Source organism: Oncorhynchus kisutch, linkage group LG6 (genome assembly GCF_002021735.2).
Source record: "Oncorhynchus kisutch isolate 150728-3 linkage group LG6, Okis_V2, whole genome shotgun sequence".
Taxonomy (NCBI): Eukaryota; Metazoa; Chordata; class Actinopteri; order Salmoniformes; family Salmonidae; genus Oncorhynchus; species Oncorhynchus kisutch.
The window spans coordinates 42,686,551-42,707,575 of NC_034179.2; the positions used below are offsets into that span (position 1 = coordinate 42,686,551).

The following is a 21,025-nucleotide window of genomic DNA, read 5'->3' on the forward strand; positions in this document are numbered from 1 at the left end:
CTAATGGTGCTACGATGCGCAGAGATTCTTACTTTTAGTTTGCCCTTAGTTTTTCCCACATAGTTATTTTACCACAATGACAAGTTATAATAGAAAAATCTGCTTTAGTGGAGTACGTGGTTTTGCTATGCATTGTATATAATGTTACTATGCCTATGTAGCCAAATTGTCTCTATGATTGCATGGAATAATGTTTTTTTTATGTGTTCAAATTATATCTGTAAATCAACCAATGAAATAAAGCCACAGCTGGCCATGATTACAGACACCTGTGTGTATCCTTTCAAACTCTATGTAAATGAGTGACCCGCTGTGTTTGTCATTACACCCTGATGAAGACAGCTTGGCTGTCGAAACGTTGGTTATTACATTTTTGCATCTGAACTCCTTGAGTCTATGGCTCGTCTTTTCTTTTTCAAGAACACTGATTCAAGGGAACCTTTAGTTATGTTTGTGACATATATGTATACCCTTTTCAAGTGTATTAACATGTATTTAGAGGACCGTAGGACCAAGTTTTCCCACTACACAGAACTAAAACATCTCTTTGTGTGTCTATGTGCAGGTAAACCCAAGCAGAAGTCCATGGGCAAGGCGGTGAAAACCCCCTCTATGAACTGGACCGAAGCCCTGCCAGCGCCCCCCTCCTTTGGGGAGCTGGAGCAGTGTGTGGTGGAGGATTTGCCCATAGATGACCATGAGGACATGGAGCTAGGGTAAGCACACACACACACACATATACATGATCATGTACACATGCACACACACACACTTATGCTGCTACCTGGCACAACATACACCGATGTGTACACCATCTTCTTGCTAACTTGAAGGAAATATTAATTGATTAAGGTATGGTAGATCTCTCATATAACCTCTGAACACTCTTTGTAGGACCTGATGCGTCTCTGCTTGGCACTCACCATTAAGGAGATAGATTAGGGGTAAGGCCCTGCGATAGACTAGTTTCCTGTCCAGAGGGTGTACTTGTAGATCAAGCAGCCTCATGCTACAGAAGCTGGAGCTCGTGCTCCTATGAGCCATTCAGGCTCGTGCAAGGATACTTACTATACTGTCCTATAGACATATGGGCCTCTGACTTCCTCTTTTTCTCCTGGCCCTTGTCTCTGCACTCTCAGTCCCCACTAACACATAGTTCTAGGCCAGGGTTTTGTGTGGAGATTATTTATGTTAGCCTAACGTTGCCTCTCTGCCTGACAGGACACACTCACCTTTGGTCTCTCTCTCTGTTAACCCCCTGCTAGCTCTGGACCTCAACGCACCTTTTCTTCCAGCTCCCTGCTGAACCACATTTCCGTCGCACTGCAAAATGAATACACACCCACACTTTATAAACCACAATAATGTCGGTATTCATGGAGGTTTGGCAAGGGGACCATTCAGTTATCGCTCCTGCCAATCATTCCCCCCGAATAGGCTAGGCTAGCAACTCAACTGAAGCAGGCAGGAGGCTTACGAACTTCTACCTCTAACCATTTCTGAAAGCTACTGTGGATTATATTGGCTCTAGCCAAGACGCTAGCAAGCAGTTAGCAATTTAGCCACTATTCCCAAGTCTCAACCCTATCTCATTCATTGACCCTGTTAGCTAATAACATTAGCCTACTTTAGCCCGTTCCCCTTCTCATGTTCTACTCTCCGGGTCACCAGAACAAAATAATCATTCAGCAGTTTTCTCATGCACCACTCCACCTAGCCCCCTGCAGCTGTTACCAGAGATTGGTGATGAACCTCAGTTAATGTCGTTAACCTTTGAGTTAGCCCCTGTGGCTAGCTGAGAGGAACGTTGGCCTTATAACAGCTAGCTAACTCCCTGGCCTTGCCCATTTCCTCCATGGTGTACACATACGCATGTACGCACACACACACACACACATATGACACATACACGCACACACACACACACACACACACACACACACACACACACTGACACAAACACACATATGACACATACACACACACACACCGACACACACACACATGACTCGTACACATACACATACACATACACATACACATACACATACACATACACATACACATACACATACACATACACATTCACATACACACACACACACCTATGACACATACACACACACATAGCACACCCACACAGGTGCAGGCACAGAGCCCTCTCTCCACACATACCTCTCTACCAAACACAAATGTATGAAAACACCCTTTAAGTGTTTCCATGCACACCCTGATCTTGCCAGACATGGCGCTCAGCAGACCCATAGGGAGGCTGTCTAACGGCGCTGTAGAGCAGTGGAAATCGATACGCTACAGACCAATGTTGTAAGCGTTATGAACTAAAGAGGGAGGGCCGCCATTGTGAATGTGTTATGATCGAGCTACCTACTGTTCCATAGCACCAACTGCACAAGCGGTGACTGTTTTATAATGCTCCAGGTAGAAATTGACCTTAGGCACAGATCTAGGAACAGTTTATCCTCCCCAATCCATTAAAAGGGATAATGCAAAACGGACAATAGATCAGTGTTCCTAGGGGCCATGACATCCTACTCTGTTTAAAGTGAACTCATGGAAAAAGTGACCCTCTCCTCCTTCCCAGGTCTGATGAGGAAGAGTGGTGCCCGCCCCTTCCAGACAGGACCTATCTGACCGAGGGTTGTGAGGATGGTCCCGCCCCTCCCCTCAGGGGTGGTGTCTCGTCCCCCACCACTTCCTACAGTCACCAGTCCACTGCTACTCTCACGCCATCGCCCCGAGAGGAGAGCCACCATCCACCCCATGACACAGCACACCTTCACCACCATGACGGGCAGCAGCTAGCACGGTATGACACAACAAATTCTAAAAGTCACATCATGTATGTACAGGTAGACACTGTAGCCATACTAATGGTGATAGCATTGAAGACTCTCTTTTTCAGATGAATGAGATGGTGATAACACAGATTAATAAAGCAATGAATGCTTTGGTATGGTAATTGCCCAATGTCATTAACAACAGATAGCACAATACTTGCACAGTACTTGATATTTGCAGTAGAATCTCTCCCTCAAATGAACAAAACAATAGTTCAATTGTGTAACATAATAAAGGTATGTAATTGCTATTGCTAAGCACCCTCTCTTTCTTTGCCATTATACAGTAGGTTACCTTGTGGTCCCGTCCCAGTGCCCCTGGCGCCCAGCCCTCCCCTCACCCAGTCCAACCCTAACCTCTCAGCCCAGCAGCACAGTGAGGACACCGAGGGGGGCACACCGCTCCGCAATGGCTCGAATCATCGCCGTGACTTCACTGAGGGGGAAACGCTGAGTGCCGACAATATCAGCTCCACCACACCTGGTCAGTGATGCTTAAAGCTCTGCCAAAACTCACACGAGTGAATGCACCACACACAGATGTGCTTATACACATGGAAAGGGAACAGTGGGCAAACAAACCCATACAGGTGCTGTATCCTAATTGAATCACCTGGTGTTGCAGAAATGTTCCTTCACAGCAGGAAATGCAAACTTGTAGTGTATGCTATAATGCTATAATCCACATAATAATTCACATTTCCTGTTGCTGCAGGATTATTTTCCTGGGTGGGATACTGGGTCAAATTAAGATACACTATCTGTATTTACATGCACACACACACACATGCGCACACACACATCATTAACAGAAAATGATTTACATTTATGTCCGGTATGTAATTCGTAATACCTAAACAAAGAGCTGGAATTACATAAGACATTGCAATGTTGTCCATGTACAGTGCTTCAAAGGACCCATAACCCCCATGACCTATTAGTAATTTTTTAATTTCTCTCTGGCTGACCTACAGTAAGAGCTCTGCCATCCCCAGCAGACAACACACAGGCTCCCCCTGGCCAGAAGTCGCGAGTGAAAAAGAAGACCTCCAAGGGCGGAGCTTACAGAAGAGAGGTGCTGAACCAAGGAGGTTAGTGTTTCAAGTGTAGTTAAACAAATGGCTCAGTAGAATAGAAGTATAACACAGGAAGACACCATTTATAGTCCAATATTTACACATGTATTGGGGAAGGGGTGATTGGCAGTCAAGTGTTTAAAATGTGGAGTTATTAACAATCAAAAGAAGAGTGTGGTAGCAGCAGTTGTGAGGTGTGTGTAGCATGAATGTACACTACCGGTCAAAAGTTGTGACACCTACTCATTCAAGGGTTTTTCTTTATTTTTACTATTGTCTACTTTGTAGAATAATAGTGAAAACATCAAAACTATGAAATAACACATATGGGATCATGTAGTAACCAAAAAAGTGTTAAACAAATCAAAATGTATTTTAGATTTTAGATTCTTCAAATTATCCACCCTTTGTCTTGATGACCGCTTTGCACACTCTTCGCATTCTCTTAACCAGAAATATGAGGTAGTCACCTGGAATGCATTTAAATTAACAACTGTGCCTTGTTAAAAGTCAATTTCTTTCCTTCTTAATGCGTTTGAGCCAATCAGTTGTGTTGTGACAAGGTAGGAGTGGTATACAGCCCAAGTCCATATTATGGCAAGAACAACACAAATAAGCAAAGCGAAACGACAGTCCATCATTACTTTTAAGACATGAAGGTCAGTCAATGTGGACAATTTCAAACACTTTGAACGTTTCAAGTGCAGTCGCAAAAACCATGAAACTGGCTCTCATGAAGACCGCTGCAGAGGATAAGTTCATTAGAGTTATCTGCACCTCAGATTGCAGCCACATAACAGACACATCTCAACAACAACTGTTCAGAGGAGACTGCGTGAATCAGGCCTTTATGGTTGAATTGCTGCAAAGAAACCACTACTAAAGGACACCAATAAGAAGAGACTTGTTTGGGCCAAGAAACACGAGTAGTGGACATTTAGACCGGTGGAAATCTGAACTTTGGTTTGATGAGTCCAAATTTGAGATTTTTGGTTCCAACCACTGTGTTTTGTGAGACACCGAATAGGTGAACAGATTATCTCTGCATGTGTGGTTCCCACCATGAAGCATGGAGGAGGTGTGGGGGTGCTTTGCTGGTGACACTGTCTGTGATTTATTTAGAATTCAAGGCACACTTAACCAGCTTGGCTAACACAGCATTCTGCAGCGATACACCATCCCATCTGGTTTGCGCTTAGTGGGACCATCATTTGTTTTTCAACAGGACAATGGCCCAAAACACACCTCCAGGCGGTGTAAGAGCTATTTGACCAAGTAGGAGTGTTATGGAGTGCTGCATCAGATGACCTGGCCTCCACAATCACCCAACCTCAACCCAATTGAAGATGGTTTGTTATGAGTTGGACCGCAGAGTAAAGGAAAAGGAGCCAACAAGTGCTCAGCATATGTGGGAACTCCTTCAAGACTGTTAGAAAAGCATTCCTCATGAAGCTGGTTGAGAGAATTCCAAGAGTGTGCACAGCTGTCATCAAGGCAAAAAGTGGCTACTTTGAAGAATCTAAAATATATTTTGATTTGTTTAACACTTTTTTGGTTGCTACATGATTCCATATGTGTTATTTCATAGTTTTCATGTCTTCACTATTATTCTACAATGTAGAAAATAGTAAAAAATAAAGAAAAACCCTTGAATGAGCAGGTGTGTCCAAACTTTTGACTGGTACTGTGTGTGTGTGTGTGTGTGTGTGTGTGTGTGTGAGAGTGCATGTTTGCTAAGGTGCAGTGGTCAGTCCAGTTTAGTGTTCAGCAGTCTGATGGTTAGATACCATCTGCCCCACGGTAAGGGAGTGAACATCTCGTGTTTGGGGTGTGTGTGCATATGTGTTTGGACGAATGAACAAACAAATCAATGAATGTGTGTTGGGCATGAGCATGTCTCTGTGTGTGTAAAGCCTACATTATGTATGTTTGCCTATATGCTTATACAGTATGTACTGTTCTTCCATTGCAGTGTAACCCTAACCCTGTTGTCCTTGTCTGTCTTCTCCTCCAGACCTCCCCCCTCCACCAGAGCCACCTCCAGAGAACGGAGCAGTTCGGGGCCCAGCAGGGACTGTAGAATGTGGCAACACGTCCCTGGACAGAGAGGGGGGGCCCGGGACCTTGTCCTCCATGGAGAGGAAAGAAGGAGAGCGGAGCACTCCTATCAGGAAGGGATCGGGACAGCGACGCGAAGACGGTGAGTGGTGCAGATACTGAAGTGTGGTGTTCACACACATGCTCAGTCTCATATTCACAACACACACACACAAGCACAGCCAGAGCTTTTGCAGTAGCCTATTAGTACTCGCACCCAAACACAGTCCCTCATTCACCTGGAAAATACTCATTCACACAAATAATAATAATACATAAATCAATCATGCTCATGAACACGTTCTCTCACACACACTAACATATATGAATACATTTCAATTCACAAATCCATCCATTCAAAACTCACGACTTAGTACTCCCTCCATCCTACAAGATCTTCTTATCAGTAGAATATAGCCATTTCTCTTACTCTCCATTTCTAACATGTACATCTCTGATCCCTGACCCTAACTCTCCCCTCTCACCCAATCCCATCTCCTCCACAGATGAGGACCTGATCTCATATGGCAAACCCAGCTACCTGGTGGGGCGGGGGGGTCATATGTCCAGCAACTGCTCCACCACAGGAAGCTCCTCATCGCGGGGCTCCACAGGGTCACGAGGGGGTCACTGCCCGGGCAGGAAATGCAACGAGGAGCGGAGGTGATACAAGGTTTATGGTTCTTGGCAGCCACAATATCTGCTGGTTTTCTCTTCTCTCTGGCATTTAGTTGAGCTATTCATATCAGGGGGGCAAGAAGAGACACTACGGTTGTGGTAATATTGGTAATACAAGGGGACCATGGTGGGTTCTAGTTCTTGGGAGCTACAATGTCTACTGGTGTTCAGGGGTTATTTTGGGGGCTGAGAAGAGATATACTACAGATGAGGTGACCTAGGGTAATGTCATGTTTTGTGTTTTAGCTAAGACTGGGATAGGCAACTCTTTAAAAAAAAAAATGTTTCGCTTTAATATTGTAAATAGATTGTGGTTTCTGTCAATGTAATTGCCCGCATCATTTCCAATCCCCCGTATATTTATTTTAAAATATATTTTCCTTTATTATTGTCCCCTAACCCTATCATCCCTCAACTAATTGGAGTAAATGAATGGACAACAACACGTAGGCTTCTACTTCCAGGTTATACATACTATAGGCAACTCTTTGCCCACTGGTCTCTTTTAAAAAGTTCACTAGTTAACGAGTGTCAGCTCAAGATCTTTCCCTGCAGCCACTGTATCTCACAAGGCCAAAAATGTTGCAGCCTTCGTATACCATGTACTATGAAAATATATACATCAATTCATTCAAGTGTGCCCCTTTACCATGCGCTGGTCTTTGTCAATAAAACAAAGTACAGATCAGCATCCAGCAAATGTATTCCGTGTCTGTACACAGTTCAGAGCATAGATAATATAGCAGTTAAATTGTTTATGGTTCAGTGCTCGTGTCATACGTGTGTAAATAATCATTCACTAGCATGGAAATGCTGACATGAGGGATAACTGAGCAAAACGACAAGCCCTGTCAAGCTTATAGATATCTACTATTGCTGACAAATACTATATTTCGCTCTATAAAACACACACTCACAAATGATTTCTCTCACCATAAAAAAAAATATGCATGCACGCACACACACAAAACACAAAATCCCCTGCACAGTGTGGGATAATGTCAAACTCAGCCCCCCCCCACCACACTCTCCCTCTGTAGTGCACTGAGGGTACAACTTCTTTGTGGGATAGCTGCTTTAAGTGCACTCTGCGCAGGCTCCCTAGTGAGGGGGTAGAAGGCCGTTTAAGTGGGTACAAGCTGTGTAGTATGTCCCCCGGGCTAAAAATGACTAGAAAAGAAACAACCACAACAACATTTTGACATCTTTTCAAAAATGACTTTAGTAGTCAAACTACTGTATAACCACTTACTGGTACATTGCATTTGCTCTGTGTGCCCATGATGATTCCCAGTGGTAACTTACACTGTTCTACTAGCTTTCAACTGCCACTGTTGCGACCATTGTACCTCGATCTAAACAGAAAATTGGTCATATTGTAGTATTAAGTATCTTAATGTAGGCCTAATATAAAATATACAGCATCTACCAACCTATCACCATGTCTAGCTTTGTCATTCATTCAGCTGGGCTATGCTAAGTAGAGCTTCAGCCAATTTGTACTAGATTACCTAGTTTATTAGGTGCAGAATTGGCTCTGTCGGTCCAGACACTGTCCTACAGATCTGCTGGTTCTCAGGCGATCGGTGACCCAACGATAGGTCGTTCCCCTTTGGCCTGCACCCCCTGTGGACTACCCAGGAACTCACTCTGATGCCCCCCTCATCTCCACTTCCCTTCGTGCCCCACCAGGAACATTAAAGCCGGGGCCTTACAATAGACGGGCTGTGTGTTTCACTGGGGAGACAGTTTCGTGTTACCCCTCTCCTGTCAGTGCTGAGCGTTATCTTTCCACTTGGACAGAGCGGGTGAATGGGGGGCTTTGTTTGAATGGGGGGGTAGGGGCAAGGGCCTTTACTTTCTTTTTGTGTTTTGTGTGACTCCCTCAGATCTTGACTTCCTTGTTTAACAGCCAATCCCTCAAATGATTAGTCAAGTAGTCTATGAAGGACGAACAAGAGCTGCTCCCATAGGGCGGTTGACCAGCGTTTTGGGTTTCAGTGAGATAGAATGTTTCTAAAAACCCTCTTCAGCTCTATGGGTATTAGTACAAATTTGGGTTTTATTCCAACATTTTATAGTTTATAATTTAGCCACCTGGGTTGTTAAGCTCCTCTGATTTAGTTGTATAGCTGGTTTCCATTTTGAAAATGAATTGACAAATCAAATGCATTTTGTTGTATTTAAATCAAGTGATGTAGACGAACTTTGTGATTTATGAGAATCATCCTCAACACATGCTTTGTTAGAGCTCCTACCTGTTATGTGCAGATAATAAACAAGCCTTGGCTTTCTGCTTTTTGTTCCCTTTTTCACATCGTTTTCTGACACGTTTGTCTGTCTTTTTCAGGAAATGAGATAAGCGGAGACAGGAACACTCTCACGTAGAAACAAAATACGTTCCTTTGATGCCTCCCATTTTCTTTTTTTTCCATCGACGCAAACAGCTACAAAATAAAGAATATGATCACATTCTAAGGAACAATGGAAGAAGAACGGACTTTCATTCTTTTTTTTGCTATTATTATGATTATTTATGACTTTTGGGCTCATCCCGCATTCATTTGTAAATAGCCATCTCTGTACTGTTTTTACGTGGGTTGTGGATACAGGGATAGAAAAAGTATATTGTATTTATAATGAAAAAAAAGTCCATTATTATAAACCGTTAATGTCTTGAATGTGCCAACCTCTTTTTGTAGAAATGCATACCGTTTCGAGAAGCATAAAGGCTATTGCACTTGTTGTGGCGGAGAAACAACAAAAAATATGGAGCACAATGTGTGTTGTCAGGCAGCCGGCCGGACAGATAAAACTGCAGGGGTTCGTCGTCCTCTCAGGACGCCTCTGCCTGTCTTCTCTGTCGTCTTTGGATCCCTATCGCCTGTCGTCCGATGAGAATGGCGTTCTTTTCTACGTTAGATAATTTTTTTTTTTACAGAGAAAGCTTGTTGTGAAAAGATTGTAACCGTCACTTTTTGAGTGTTGCTGCAATTGTGCGATGACTTGCGTATTCTGTTAAAAAAATACCTGTTCTGTCGACTAACTTTTTGGTAGTCTTGTTGTTTTGTAAAAATACAATAAAATAAATTTCTTGAACAATAAATACACTTTTTTACTTTACAGGGTGACTGCACTTCCTGATTTGGCCTCGTTTTGAAGATTGCGCATTAAGAATTGCTAGCAGCCATGACTGAAGGAAAATGAGTCTTGTCTTTGGGGGGGTGTGGTGTGACGTGGGTGGTTTGATGTGGGTGTGCTATGTCAGAGAGGAAGAGGCGAAGCGAGTGGGAGAACTGCTCCCAAAATCTGCTGTCTTCTCCAGCAGATTGTTTAACAAAAAAATGAATTACTTATTTGCTATGTGTGGCTTATTTGACTGAATGTACGTTTCGTAGTACTTAGGTTGTTATGAGTACTGATATATGTAGGACACGTGACATCCCGGCAACTTTGAGAAAATACACTTCCTATCGGAGTTGTACCTGTTGTTCACACCCATATCTGCCCTCTCATTGGCTAGAATGGTCCCACCTGATCTTGCCTTCTACCGACTGCCTTCCATTTGTGAAGACATTTGTTTTCATTGTTAGAGCAGCCGCTTGAGTATTTGATCAATATAATGGATCACCTGTGGTTATGTTTGCATATCATACCCTGGCAGGTACTTTTCTTTGACCATTCTGAGTCACTGTAACAACAAAATAGCCACTTCATTAAAATAGTCAGAATTCATCTAAGATGAATCAGGAAATGTGTCATTAATTTAGATGTTTCTTCTGAGGTCTTAGTCGCGCAATTTCACATCCAGCTAAGGTCTTTAGTGCAGTATTTCTCAAGTAAAATGATTTGCCTGAAAAACTTGTCAGTGCACTTCATACAGTCTATCCAGTCAGGAAAGTCTGGCTGCACGCTTAGGACTGATTTCTTGGCACAATAACATGTCTACATCTGCAAGCTGTCAAACTATCGCAAATACTGTAAAGCACAAGCTACATGCTGTTCACCAGTGCCGAAATCACTTTCTAGTTAGCTAACTTTGTGTTTGTCAATGAAGCTAGCAAGTGGTAGCTAGCAGGCACATTGAGCAGCTGGTCCACAATAAACTTACTAAGTCATTGGCGAGTGGCGACGTGTATGCTTCAGTGCCGTTTTATTTGTTTACAACTTTCTCACTTTCTATTACCAGAGTGTGTCTGTCTGGCAGTGTTTCATAAGGAATCTGAGGTCTGAGGCACTGCTTAATGGGATGTCTGTCTCACTGTCTGCTGCTATGATTGAATAGAGCACGCACAGCTGATAGAGCGCAATCAGCACAGCTGCTTCTCTTGTGTTAGTGGGCACTGCGCAAGTGGGCATGATCGTAATCCCAACCCTCAGTAAATTGTGACAAACTCACAAAACTGTTTTGGATGAGACTGACTATTTACACTTTGTTGTGAATTTTGACAGTATAATTTATGTTTATGACTTATATTGATGCCACATAGGCCGTATAAAACTACTATAAAACAGACATTTTGGTTCTAAGGGGCAGTTGAACTTTAAAGTGTTTCATAAGAATGTCTTCTAATACATGTTTACAGTGTACAACTATAATAAAACCAAATTTATAGTTAGTTAGATTTGGCACCAAGACCGAACAATTTCTCCAACTGCAGAAAGCTAGCTCTACACTCAACTTGAGGTAACTATGGAAACATCTGACAAACTTTTGGTTAGGGGGAGAACTGTCAGGTGGAGTGAAAGTGTAAAAGCTGAAGTCGTGTTTTCATTATTTTCCTCCTGAAGCCTCTGACTATTCACAGTACATTCCACATGGTTGGCTCTGCACGGAGAAGCATGACATTGCCAATGTGAGAGGCCTTTGCCTAGAGTTCAGAGAGTGATTTTTTAAAAACTCTCCTCTATCCACCTGAGACATCACCCACGACCCTGAGCCTTATGTGCGCACACACACAAACACACACACATGCCATAGAGTGTCCTTCTAGTGCTACTGTCATTGTGCCCCCAGTAGTGAACTGAAAAAGGACTAAATGGGTTGTCTTTGCACTGTACTGTAGCCTACTGTTGTGCCCTTGAACAACGAGGCATGTTGCAGAGTTGACAGTGTTTTGGGTCTAGCTGGATCAAGGAAAATTCATAAGGAAGTGGGGAAGGGACTACTCCCTGTGGAGCTCCAATGCATTCCTTTGTAGTTAATCAGGATGCACTACTATGTCACGTCACAAATACTACATGATACACATGCCCCGAATTAACATATTCAGACCAAATCATATACATATTATATCTGCGCTCGACAGAGACAACACAAAACTGTGATGTACGACTGATATAAAAGTACTTCTACCTTACTAGTGTACTGACGTTAATGTACACCTAAACACTGCATCCACTCCGAGGACAAATATGCTGACATACTAGCTCACAGACCCTCTCGGCACCCTCACACCTCACCCCACTTACCTCCCACCCTCATGGGCATCCTGGAAGACCCTTTACTCCCTTAAACTTCCAAGTCCTCCCCCCTCCCTTGCTCCTTTTCTCCCCTATTGCCATAAATCATCCTGCTCATTCATTAGGCCAGTGTCAGGCTAGAAACGCCCACTAAAGAAAGAGAGGGGGAATAGTCTGAGAAAGAGAGGGAGATGGAGGGATGAGGAGGAGGATGGGGAGTTGGGGATGGGGTGGAGTGGGTCATTGAAATCCCTGTCCTGTCCAAAATGTCACATTCCAATTTCCATGTTAATGGCACAGCCGAGAAGAGATGTATGCTTTTGTCTTTTGGGAAGACGTTTTATATGCAAAAGGGGTCGCAAACAAAGCCGTATGCAGTCAAGAGGATATTTGAGCAGAGTTAAAGGTCAACTTTGTGAATGAAAAAACGGTCCAACTGTGCCTCTTTCTCAATTTTTACCATCCTGGTAATGCGCGCCGCGACCGACGAAGCTAGTTAATTTCCTAAGCTTGCCACAATAGCTAGCCAGTAACTCCTCCAGTATGTGTTGACTTAGTTTCACAGGATTTGTTTTTGGACGGAAGCTGTAGCGATCGGTAAGAAATGGCACTTTTGTAGCCAAATATCGCAATCATCCATTTTCTTTTAAGCATTAAATGGCCTGATATGATGGTGCACTGATCAGTTATAACGTGATTTTTGTGTTTTTGCCCAAACCCGACCTTTAATAGAGTTGGGTAGGTTGGACTGTCTTTGAAAACTGTGAGAATGTGGCAAGGTGTTAAGTCAAAACATAGTATATGAAAACTGGACGTATGTATGAATGTAAACGAGAAGAGATGAGAATAGTAGAAGAGAAGAGAAAGGGAGAAGAAAAGAGAAAATGAGAACAGAAGAGAAAATGAGAAAGATGAAATGAGAACAGAAGAGAAAATGAGAAAGATGGAGGGACCCTTCTGTCTAATCTGGTCCAGACCAGATCTGGGTCACAGAGGGCCAACAGAAGGCAGGCTCTGATGGGGGGGTCTGACCAATCCATTATAAGCTCTGATCACACAATGCATAGGAAAGACTACCAACCAAGGCCAAACACATCCAATATGACACCAGCACACAGCACTGAGAGTATGTGTGCGAGTAAGAGAGAGAGTTGTATATTATCTATCTCACTTGCTTTGGCAATGTTAACATATGTTTCCCATGCCAATAAAGCCCCTTGAATTGAATTGAGTGAGTATGTGAGTGAGATATACAGTGCCTTGCGAAAGTATTCGGCCCCCTTGAACTTTGCGACCTTTTGCCACATTTCAGGCTTCAAACATAAAGATATAAAACTGTATTTTTTTGTGAAGAATCAACAACAAGTGGGACACAATCATGAAGTGGAACAACATTTATTGGATATTTCAAACTGTTTTAACAAATCAAAACTGAAGATTTGGGCGTGCAAAATTATTCAGCCCCCTTAAGTTAATACTTTGTAGCGCCACCTTTTGCTGCGATTACAGCTGTAAGTCGCTTGGGGTATGTCTCTATCAGTTTTGCACATCGAGAGACTGAATTTTTTTCCCATTCCTCCTTGCAAAACAGCTCGAGCTCAGTGAGGTTGGATGGAGAGCATTTGTGAACAGCAGTTTTCAGTTCTTTCCACAGATTCTCGATTGGATTCAGGTCTGGACTTTGACTTGGCCATTCTAACACCTGGATATGTTTATTTTTGCTTTATGTTTTGGATCATTGTCTTGTTGGAAGACAAATCTCCGTCCCAGTCTCAGGTCTTTTGCAGACTCCATCAGGTTTTCTTCCAGAATGGTCCTGTATTTGGCTCCATCCATCTTCCCATCAATTTTAACCATCTTCCCTGTCCCTGTTGAAGAAAAGCAGGCCCAAACCATGATGCTGCCACCACCATGTTTGACAGTGGGGATGGTGTGTTCAGGGTGATGAGCTGTGTTGCTTTTACGCCAAACATAACGTTTTGCATTGTTGCCAAAAAGTTCAATTTTGGTTTCATCTGACCAGAGCACCTTCTTCCACATGTTTGGTGTGTCTCCCAGGTGGCTTGTAGCAAACTTTAAACAACACCTTTTATGGATATCTTTAAGAAATGGCTTTCTTCTTGCCACTCTTCCATAAAGGCCAGATTTGTGCAATATACGACTGATTGTTGTCCTATGGACAGAGTCTCCCACCTCAGCTGTAGATCTCTGCAGTTCATCCAGAGTGATCATGGGCTTCTTGGCTGCATCTCTGATCAGTCTTCTCCTTGTATGAGCTGAAAGTTTAGAAGGACGGCCAGGTCTTGGTAGATTTGCAGTGGTCTGATACTCCTTCCATTTCAATATTATCGCTTGCACAGTGCTCCTTGGGATGTTTAAAGCTTGGGAAATCTTTTTGTATCCAAATCCGGCTTTAAACTTCTTCACAACAGTATCTCGGACCTGCCTGGTGTGTTCCTTGTTCTTCATGATGCTCTCTGCGCTTTTAACGGACCTCTGAGACTATCACAGTGCAGGTGCATTTATATGGAGACTTGATTACACACAGGTGGATTGTATTTATCATCATTAGTAATTTAGGTCAACATTGGATCATTCAGAGATCCTCACTGAACTTCTGGAGAGAGTTTGCTGCACTGAAAGTAAAGGGGCTGAATAATTTTGCACGCCCAATTTTTCAGTTTTTGATTTGTTAAAAAAGTTTGAAATATCCAATAAATGTCGTTCCACTTCATGATTGTGTCCCACTTGTTGTTGATTCTTCACAAAAAAATACAGTTTTATATCTTTATGTTTGAAGCCTGAAATGTGGCAAAAGGTCACAAAGTTCAAGGGGGCCGAATACTTTCGCAAGGCACTGTACATTGACCAATTCAGCACATTTGGGGAAACTCCTGGCAGACTTGATACAAAACATTGTGTAGTGATGTAAGTCTTCACTACACAAGATCAGTCTGAAACCTTGCACAGACACTGCTGCGATCATGTGGATAACCTCTAAATGTATGGCATTTCAAAGATGTTGAAAAATAAATAGAAAAAGCATGTTTTTTTTTTTTTGTATTATCTTTTACCAGATCTAATATGTTTTATTCTCCTACATTAATTTCACAATTCCACTAACTTCCAAGAATTTCCTTTCAAACGGTATCAATAATATGCATATCCTTGCTTCAAGTCCTGAGCTACAGGCGGTTGGATATGCGTATGTCATTTTAGGTGGAAATTGAAAAAAAGGGTTCAAACCTTAAGAGGAATATACCACAGTTGGACTCCAATCAAGTTGTAGAAACATCTCAAGGATGATCAATGGAAACACGATGTACCTGAGCTCAATTTCTAGTCTCATAGCATAGGGTCTGAATACTTATGTAAATAAGGTATTTCAGTTTTTATTTAATACATTGGCAAAAATCTCTAAACCTGTTTTCGCTTTGTCATTATGGGATATTGTGTGTAGATTGAGGGGAAAAATATAATTGAATCTATTTTAGAATATGGCTGTAACGTAACAAAATGTGGACAAAGGGATGGGGTCTGAATACTTTCCGAGTACACTGTATGTACAGGTAACAGCTAAAATAATGGAAACACTTGAGTGAATGAGGGATACAACATATTTTGAAAGCAGGTGCTTCCACACAGGTGTGGTTCCTGAGTTAAATAAGCATTTAACATCCCATCATGCTTACGGCCCTGCTACACTACACCCATCGGGGTTCCGACATTCCCATCAGCCATTGAGGGAAAGCTTCCTTTGAAATCAGTGAACGTTGCTATACTGCCCGTGTTGCGTCACGTCCAATGGCAAGAATTGCCAACAGTGCTTAATTTGAGCCGGATCCTGCAGGAACTGGAACCAGCACCTCTAAGATTAGACTTAGTTCGTTCCAGCACCTATTTTCCCGCTCTGGTACCTTTTTTTATTAATTGTTTCACTGTTCGCACTAAACATTCAAATAAAAGCGATCAGCCTTAAATGAAGTTGCCTCATTATTTTTCCCGCTCACCAGAAAGGCCATGTAAAAGTGTGGTGATCTGTGTACTCATCCTATCCTGCCACAATGATTCCAGACCTGCTCTCTTATTTGTACATAGGTTATGGGGAGTGCCAGTGGGTTAAGTAACTGATCTTGACACAGGTGTTGGTAGTGGTGGTCAGCTAATGAAGAGGTCCCTATGTAATCATGCCATGTAGCCTGAATTTGAAACGTGGTTAAACCAAATGAAAAAAATGGAGTGGGGGGGGGGGGGCAGTGCATCCACCGACAAGCAGGTGCAATTTGCAGTTCAAAGAGAAAGCAAATGTATAAACCAATGGCTTGTCATACAGAATTCATTGTAGACAAGGCAAAAGACACCAAGGTTATAGTTAACAATACAAAAAATTGACTTTACAGCCAGTCTTATGAATGGCCTTAGGAGGCTAAATGTCACAGCCACTGGCTCGCTCATGGCTTTGAGCAAGAAATGGGCTGTCAGGAGTTAAATGGACTTGACATGGGGAGAGTCATTGTGGGAGGTTTTGAAAACGAAGGTGGGAACATGTTTTCTTTTCACAAACTTGTTCTGTATTGTGAAGTTAATCTGAATATGTGCTTCATATTATCAAATAGGTGGCCTATATATTCCCATATGTGTTCTGCTGTATTACATTGATTTATTTTATTTGAAATTATATTTTGATATTTGTTCTACTGCTACATTGTCTTGAAAATGACATGAAATGCAGGTCTTGTAAGCCCCACAACTGAGTATGTGTGTATATGCATATGACGTGTGTTCTCAGTGTCATCTAAAAGGCTTTCAATGAATCAGCACCTTGGCGAATACTGTCCATTTCCCCACAATAGATAGTATGCTACTTGGCTGTTTACTCTGTCTGCTGCGCTGCTACATTGTGGTTTGTCACAAATTAAGCACGTCAGCCATCGAGGTTCAACTCTCGATGGCTGACGCGCATTCATTCTATCTTGTGAATTGAAATCATGAGACTAAAGTTGATTTTGGTTGCAGATGGCCTCGACTATACACCACTGGTTATTTTACTAAGATTTCTGAAGTCAAGAGGCAGAAACTCTAGCTAGCTACATTGACTATGTTCAATGTAAACAAAAGCAACTTGTGTAATTTGAGGATCGTTTAGTTCAACCACTAGCAACACTTGAATAAGTACTTGTGAAAAACTGGACCCAAGCTTTTGTACTTAGACATAATTAATGAATATGATACAGTAGGGGGAAATAGAATAAAGATGCTCTTCCCCTCTACTGCTCTCCACTCTCAAAACAACACGCTCTGTGTAGCTGGTAGACATCAAATCAAACTTTATTTGTCACACTCGCCGAATACAACAAATGAAGACCTTACCGTGAAATGCTTACTCACAAGCCCTTAACCAACAGTGCAGTTCAAGAAGAGTTAAGAAAATATTTACCAAAGTAAAAAATAATAAAAAGTAGCACAATAAAATAACAAGGCTGTATACAGGGGGTACCGGTGCTGAGTCAGTGTGGAGGCTATATACAGGGGGTACCGGTGCTGAGTCAGTGTGGAGGCTATATACAGGGGGTACCGGTGCTGAGTCAGTGTGGAGGCTATATACAGGGGGTACCGGTGCTGAGTCAGTGTGGAGGCTATATACAGGGGGTACCGGTGCTGAGTCAGTGTGGAGGCTATATACAGGGGGTACCGGTGCTGAGTCAGTGTGGAGGCTATATACAGGGGGTACCGGTGCTGAGTCAGTGTGGAGGCTATATACAGGGGGTACCGGTGCTGAGTCAGTGTGGAGGCTATATACAGGGGGTACCGGTGCTGAGTCAGTGTGGAGGCTATATACAGGGGGTACCGGTGCTGAGTCAGTGTGGAGGCTATATACAGGGGGTACCGGTGCTGAGTCAGTGTGGAGGCTATATACAGGGGGTACCGGTGCTGAGTCAGTGTGGAGGCTATATACAGGGGGTACCGGTGCTGAGTCAGTGTGGAGGCTATATACAGGGGGTACCGGTGCTGAGTCAGTGTGGAGGCTATATACAGGGGGTACCGGTGCTGAGTCAGTGTGGAGGCTATATACAGGGGGTACCGGTACTGAGTCAGTGTGCGGGGGTACAGCTGATGTCATTTGTACATGTAGATAGGAGTGAACATCACATTGAAGCGTTGATGACAACACAACGTGTATAGTGGAGCTGTGTATAGTTTTAGGGTCAGGTATAAAAATGCTGTGCATGCCATTATTTTGGCTACCATGGCTATCCCCCATAGGATGACAATTCCCCCATCCACAGGGAATCAGTCACTAGATCTCAACCTAGTTGAACCCTGATGGGAGATTCTGGAGCGGTGCACGAGAAAGTGTTTTCCACCACCATCAACAAACCACCAAATTATAGAATTTATTGAGGAAAAATGGTGTTGCATCCCTCCAAGAGTTCCAGACACTTGTCAAAATCTATGTCAAAGTGCATTGAAGCAGTTCTGGCTCATGGTGGCCCAAAGCCCTATGTAGATGTTTCCTTTATTTTGGCAATTACCTGTACATTGTACATTTCATCAGTGAGAGAGAGTGAGAGAGACTCGAATATCACATTAATTTATATATATCCACAGTGTACATGGCAAAGTTGGTTCCTCTTTCAGTAATGTCTTTGGTCACATTCGCGTTGGGTCAAGCAGAAACTTTAGTAAAGTGTAGACTTTACTGTGAAATGATTACTTACAAGCACTTTCCCAACAATGCAGAGTTAAAAAGTAAGACAAATTAGCCAAAAATAAAAAAGGAAATGGTAACAAAATAACAATAACGAGACTACATACAAGGAGTACCGCTACCGAGTCAATGTACAGGGCTACGAGGTAGTTGAGGTAATTGAGATATGTAAAAGTGACTAGGCAATCAGGATAGATAATAAACTGAGTAGCAGCAGCGTATGTGAAAGAGTGTCTATATCAGAGTATGTGTATGTAGAATCAATATGCATGTGTGTGTATGTTTTCTATGTGTGAGCGTATGTAGTGGGTGTGTGTCACAGGAGGTTGGTGGCACCTTAATTGGGGAGGACATACTCATAATAAATTAAATGGTATCTAACTCATCAAATGTGGTTTCCATGTGTTTGATACCATTCCATTAACTCCATTCCAGCCATTATTATGAGCCGTCCTCCCCTAAACAGCCTCCTGTGTTGTGTATGTTGGCGTGTCAGTATAGTGTGTGGATAGATTTCAGTGAGTGTGCATAGAGCCGGTGCAAGAGAGTCAGTGCAAATAAATAGGGGGTCAATGCAAATAGTCAAATAGGCAGCCAAATGGGCAGCCATTTGATGAACCGTTCCGCAGTCTTATGTCTTGTGTGCTCCGACACTGCTCGTAATGCAGTAGCAGAGAGAACAGTCTATGGACTTGGGTGGCTGGAGACTTCTTCTGACACCGCCTGATACAGATGTCCTGGATGGCACGGAGCTCAGGCCCAGGTACTGGGCCATACGGACTAGCTTCTGTAGCGGCTTGTGGTCAGATGCCAAGCAGTTGCCATACCAGGCGGTGATGTCAAGATGCTCCACACGGTGTAGCTGTAGAACGTTTGAGGATCTGAGGGCCCATGCCTAATCTCCCACAAAATCTTCTCAGTAGGAAGATTCTTCGTCGTACCCTCTTCACGACGTGGACGTCGAGGAACTTGAAGCTCTCGACCCACTCCCCTACACCCCTGTCGATATGAATGGCGGTAAAGAGCAACTGCAGAAACTTGCAATTGACTGCAGTCAAAACTTCATGACCTTTGATCACATGCTTTTTGTGAAGTTCATGCATTGGACACTGCATTGGTGGCACCTTAATTGGGGAGGACAGGCTTGTGGTAATGGCTGGAGCGGAATAGGTGGAATGGTATCAAATACTTCAAACACATGGTTTCAATGCTGGTTTCCATGCTCCGTTCCAGCCAGTTATGAGCCGTCCTCCCCTCAGCAGCCTCCACTGGTGGACATGTAGGTGCAAGTTAGACCATTTTTAAACCAATAATGCGACACACTTTGAGTGATCCGCTCAAACCCTCACAGCGTGTGTGTGTCTGCGCGTGAATGTGGAAGTGTGTGTGATGAAGTGGGTAAGCCGGTAACTTACATCGTATTGACATACATGGCAGAGTGGATATGGATTGCCCATGTGTGCTAATAGTTAATGAAATAATTGTCACTGTTCAGTGTGCAATTTTCAATTGCAATTTTTACCTCTGCCAACATGGTTCTGGGCATACTTTGAAATCAAGGAATTCCACATAAAAGCTTTTCAGTTGAAACCTATTCAGCTAAGCAGCATTGCCTTTTCCAGAGAGGTGGAATGTAAGAAAATGGCTTGCCATAAATTCTGCAAAAGCAGAGCCTCAATATTGTCGTCAAAAAATCCAGGCATATCTAAATGGCCAACCCAGTCCAAATACAGGAGGAAGCATTGAATTACTTCTCTCTAATTAAAAGCAAGTTCTACTCCCTAGAGATAGCAGCGACCAAAATGCATAATCCCCCTGGTGAAATGACAGCTATGACGTAAAAAAAAGAAACATTTAAAATAAAACAAAACGGGATTAAAGCGCGGGGGGGGGGTGTGAATAAAACACGCGTCAAAGCAGACCTGGGTTCAAATACTATTTGAAATAATTTCAGGCGGTGTTTGATTGAGCCGGAAGGGAAGCAACAGAACCTCACATTTGTCACTCCAGGCAGGCTAAAGCAAATAAAGTATTTTAAAGATTTAAAATAGTATTTGGCAGATATTGGGGCATAGCTTCTGTTTCTGTGCTCTCTCTCCTGGCCAATGTGGGTCAGTGGATTACCAACAGGCTATAAAAAGCTG

At 42.9% G+C, this 21,025-nt stretch overlaps 1 protein-coding gene across 4 annotated transcripts in view; it reads left to right on the forward strand.

Moving 5' to 3' along the window:
• The window catches only part of LOC109892866 (roundabout homolog 2), a 131,335-nt gene extending 121,503 nt beyond the window's left edge, over positions 1–9,832 (forward strand). For 3 of the 4 annotated variants that reach the window (XM_031826774.1, XM_020485709.2, XM_031826773.1), the window contains 7 exons: positions 566–716; positions 2,603–2,827; positions 3,146–3,342; positions 3,833–3,949; positions 5,949–6,134; positions 6,538–6,694; positions 9,060–9,832. In XM_031826774.1, coding sequence (XP_031682634.1) covers positions 566–716; positions 2,603–2,827; positions 3,146–3,342; positions 3,833–3,949; positions 5,949–6,134; positions 6,538–6,694; positions 9,060–9,066 — 1,040 coding nt within the window. In that variant the 3' untranslated portion in view covers positions 9,067–9,832. The remainder of the gene's footprint in view (positions 1–565; positions 717–2,602; positions 2,828–3,145; positions 3,343–3,832; positions 3,950–5,948; positions 6,135–6,537; positions 6,695–9,059) is intronic. The other variant, XM_031826775.1, reaches the window with a different exon arrangement.
• Positions 9,833–21,025: the final 11,193 nt, after the last annotated feature.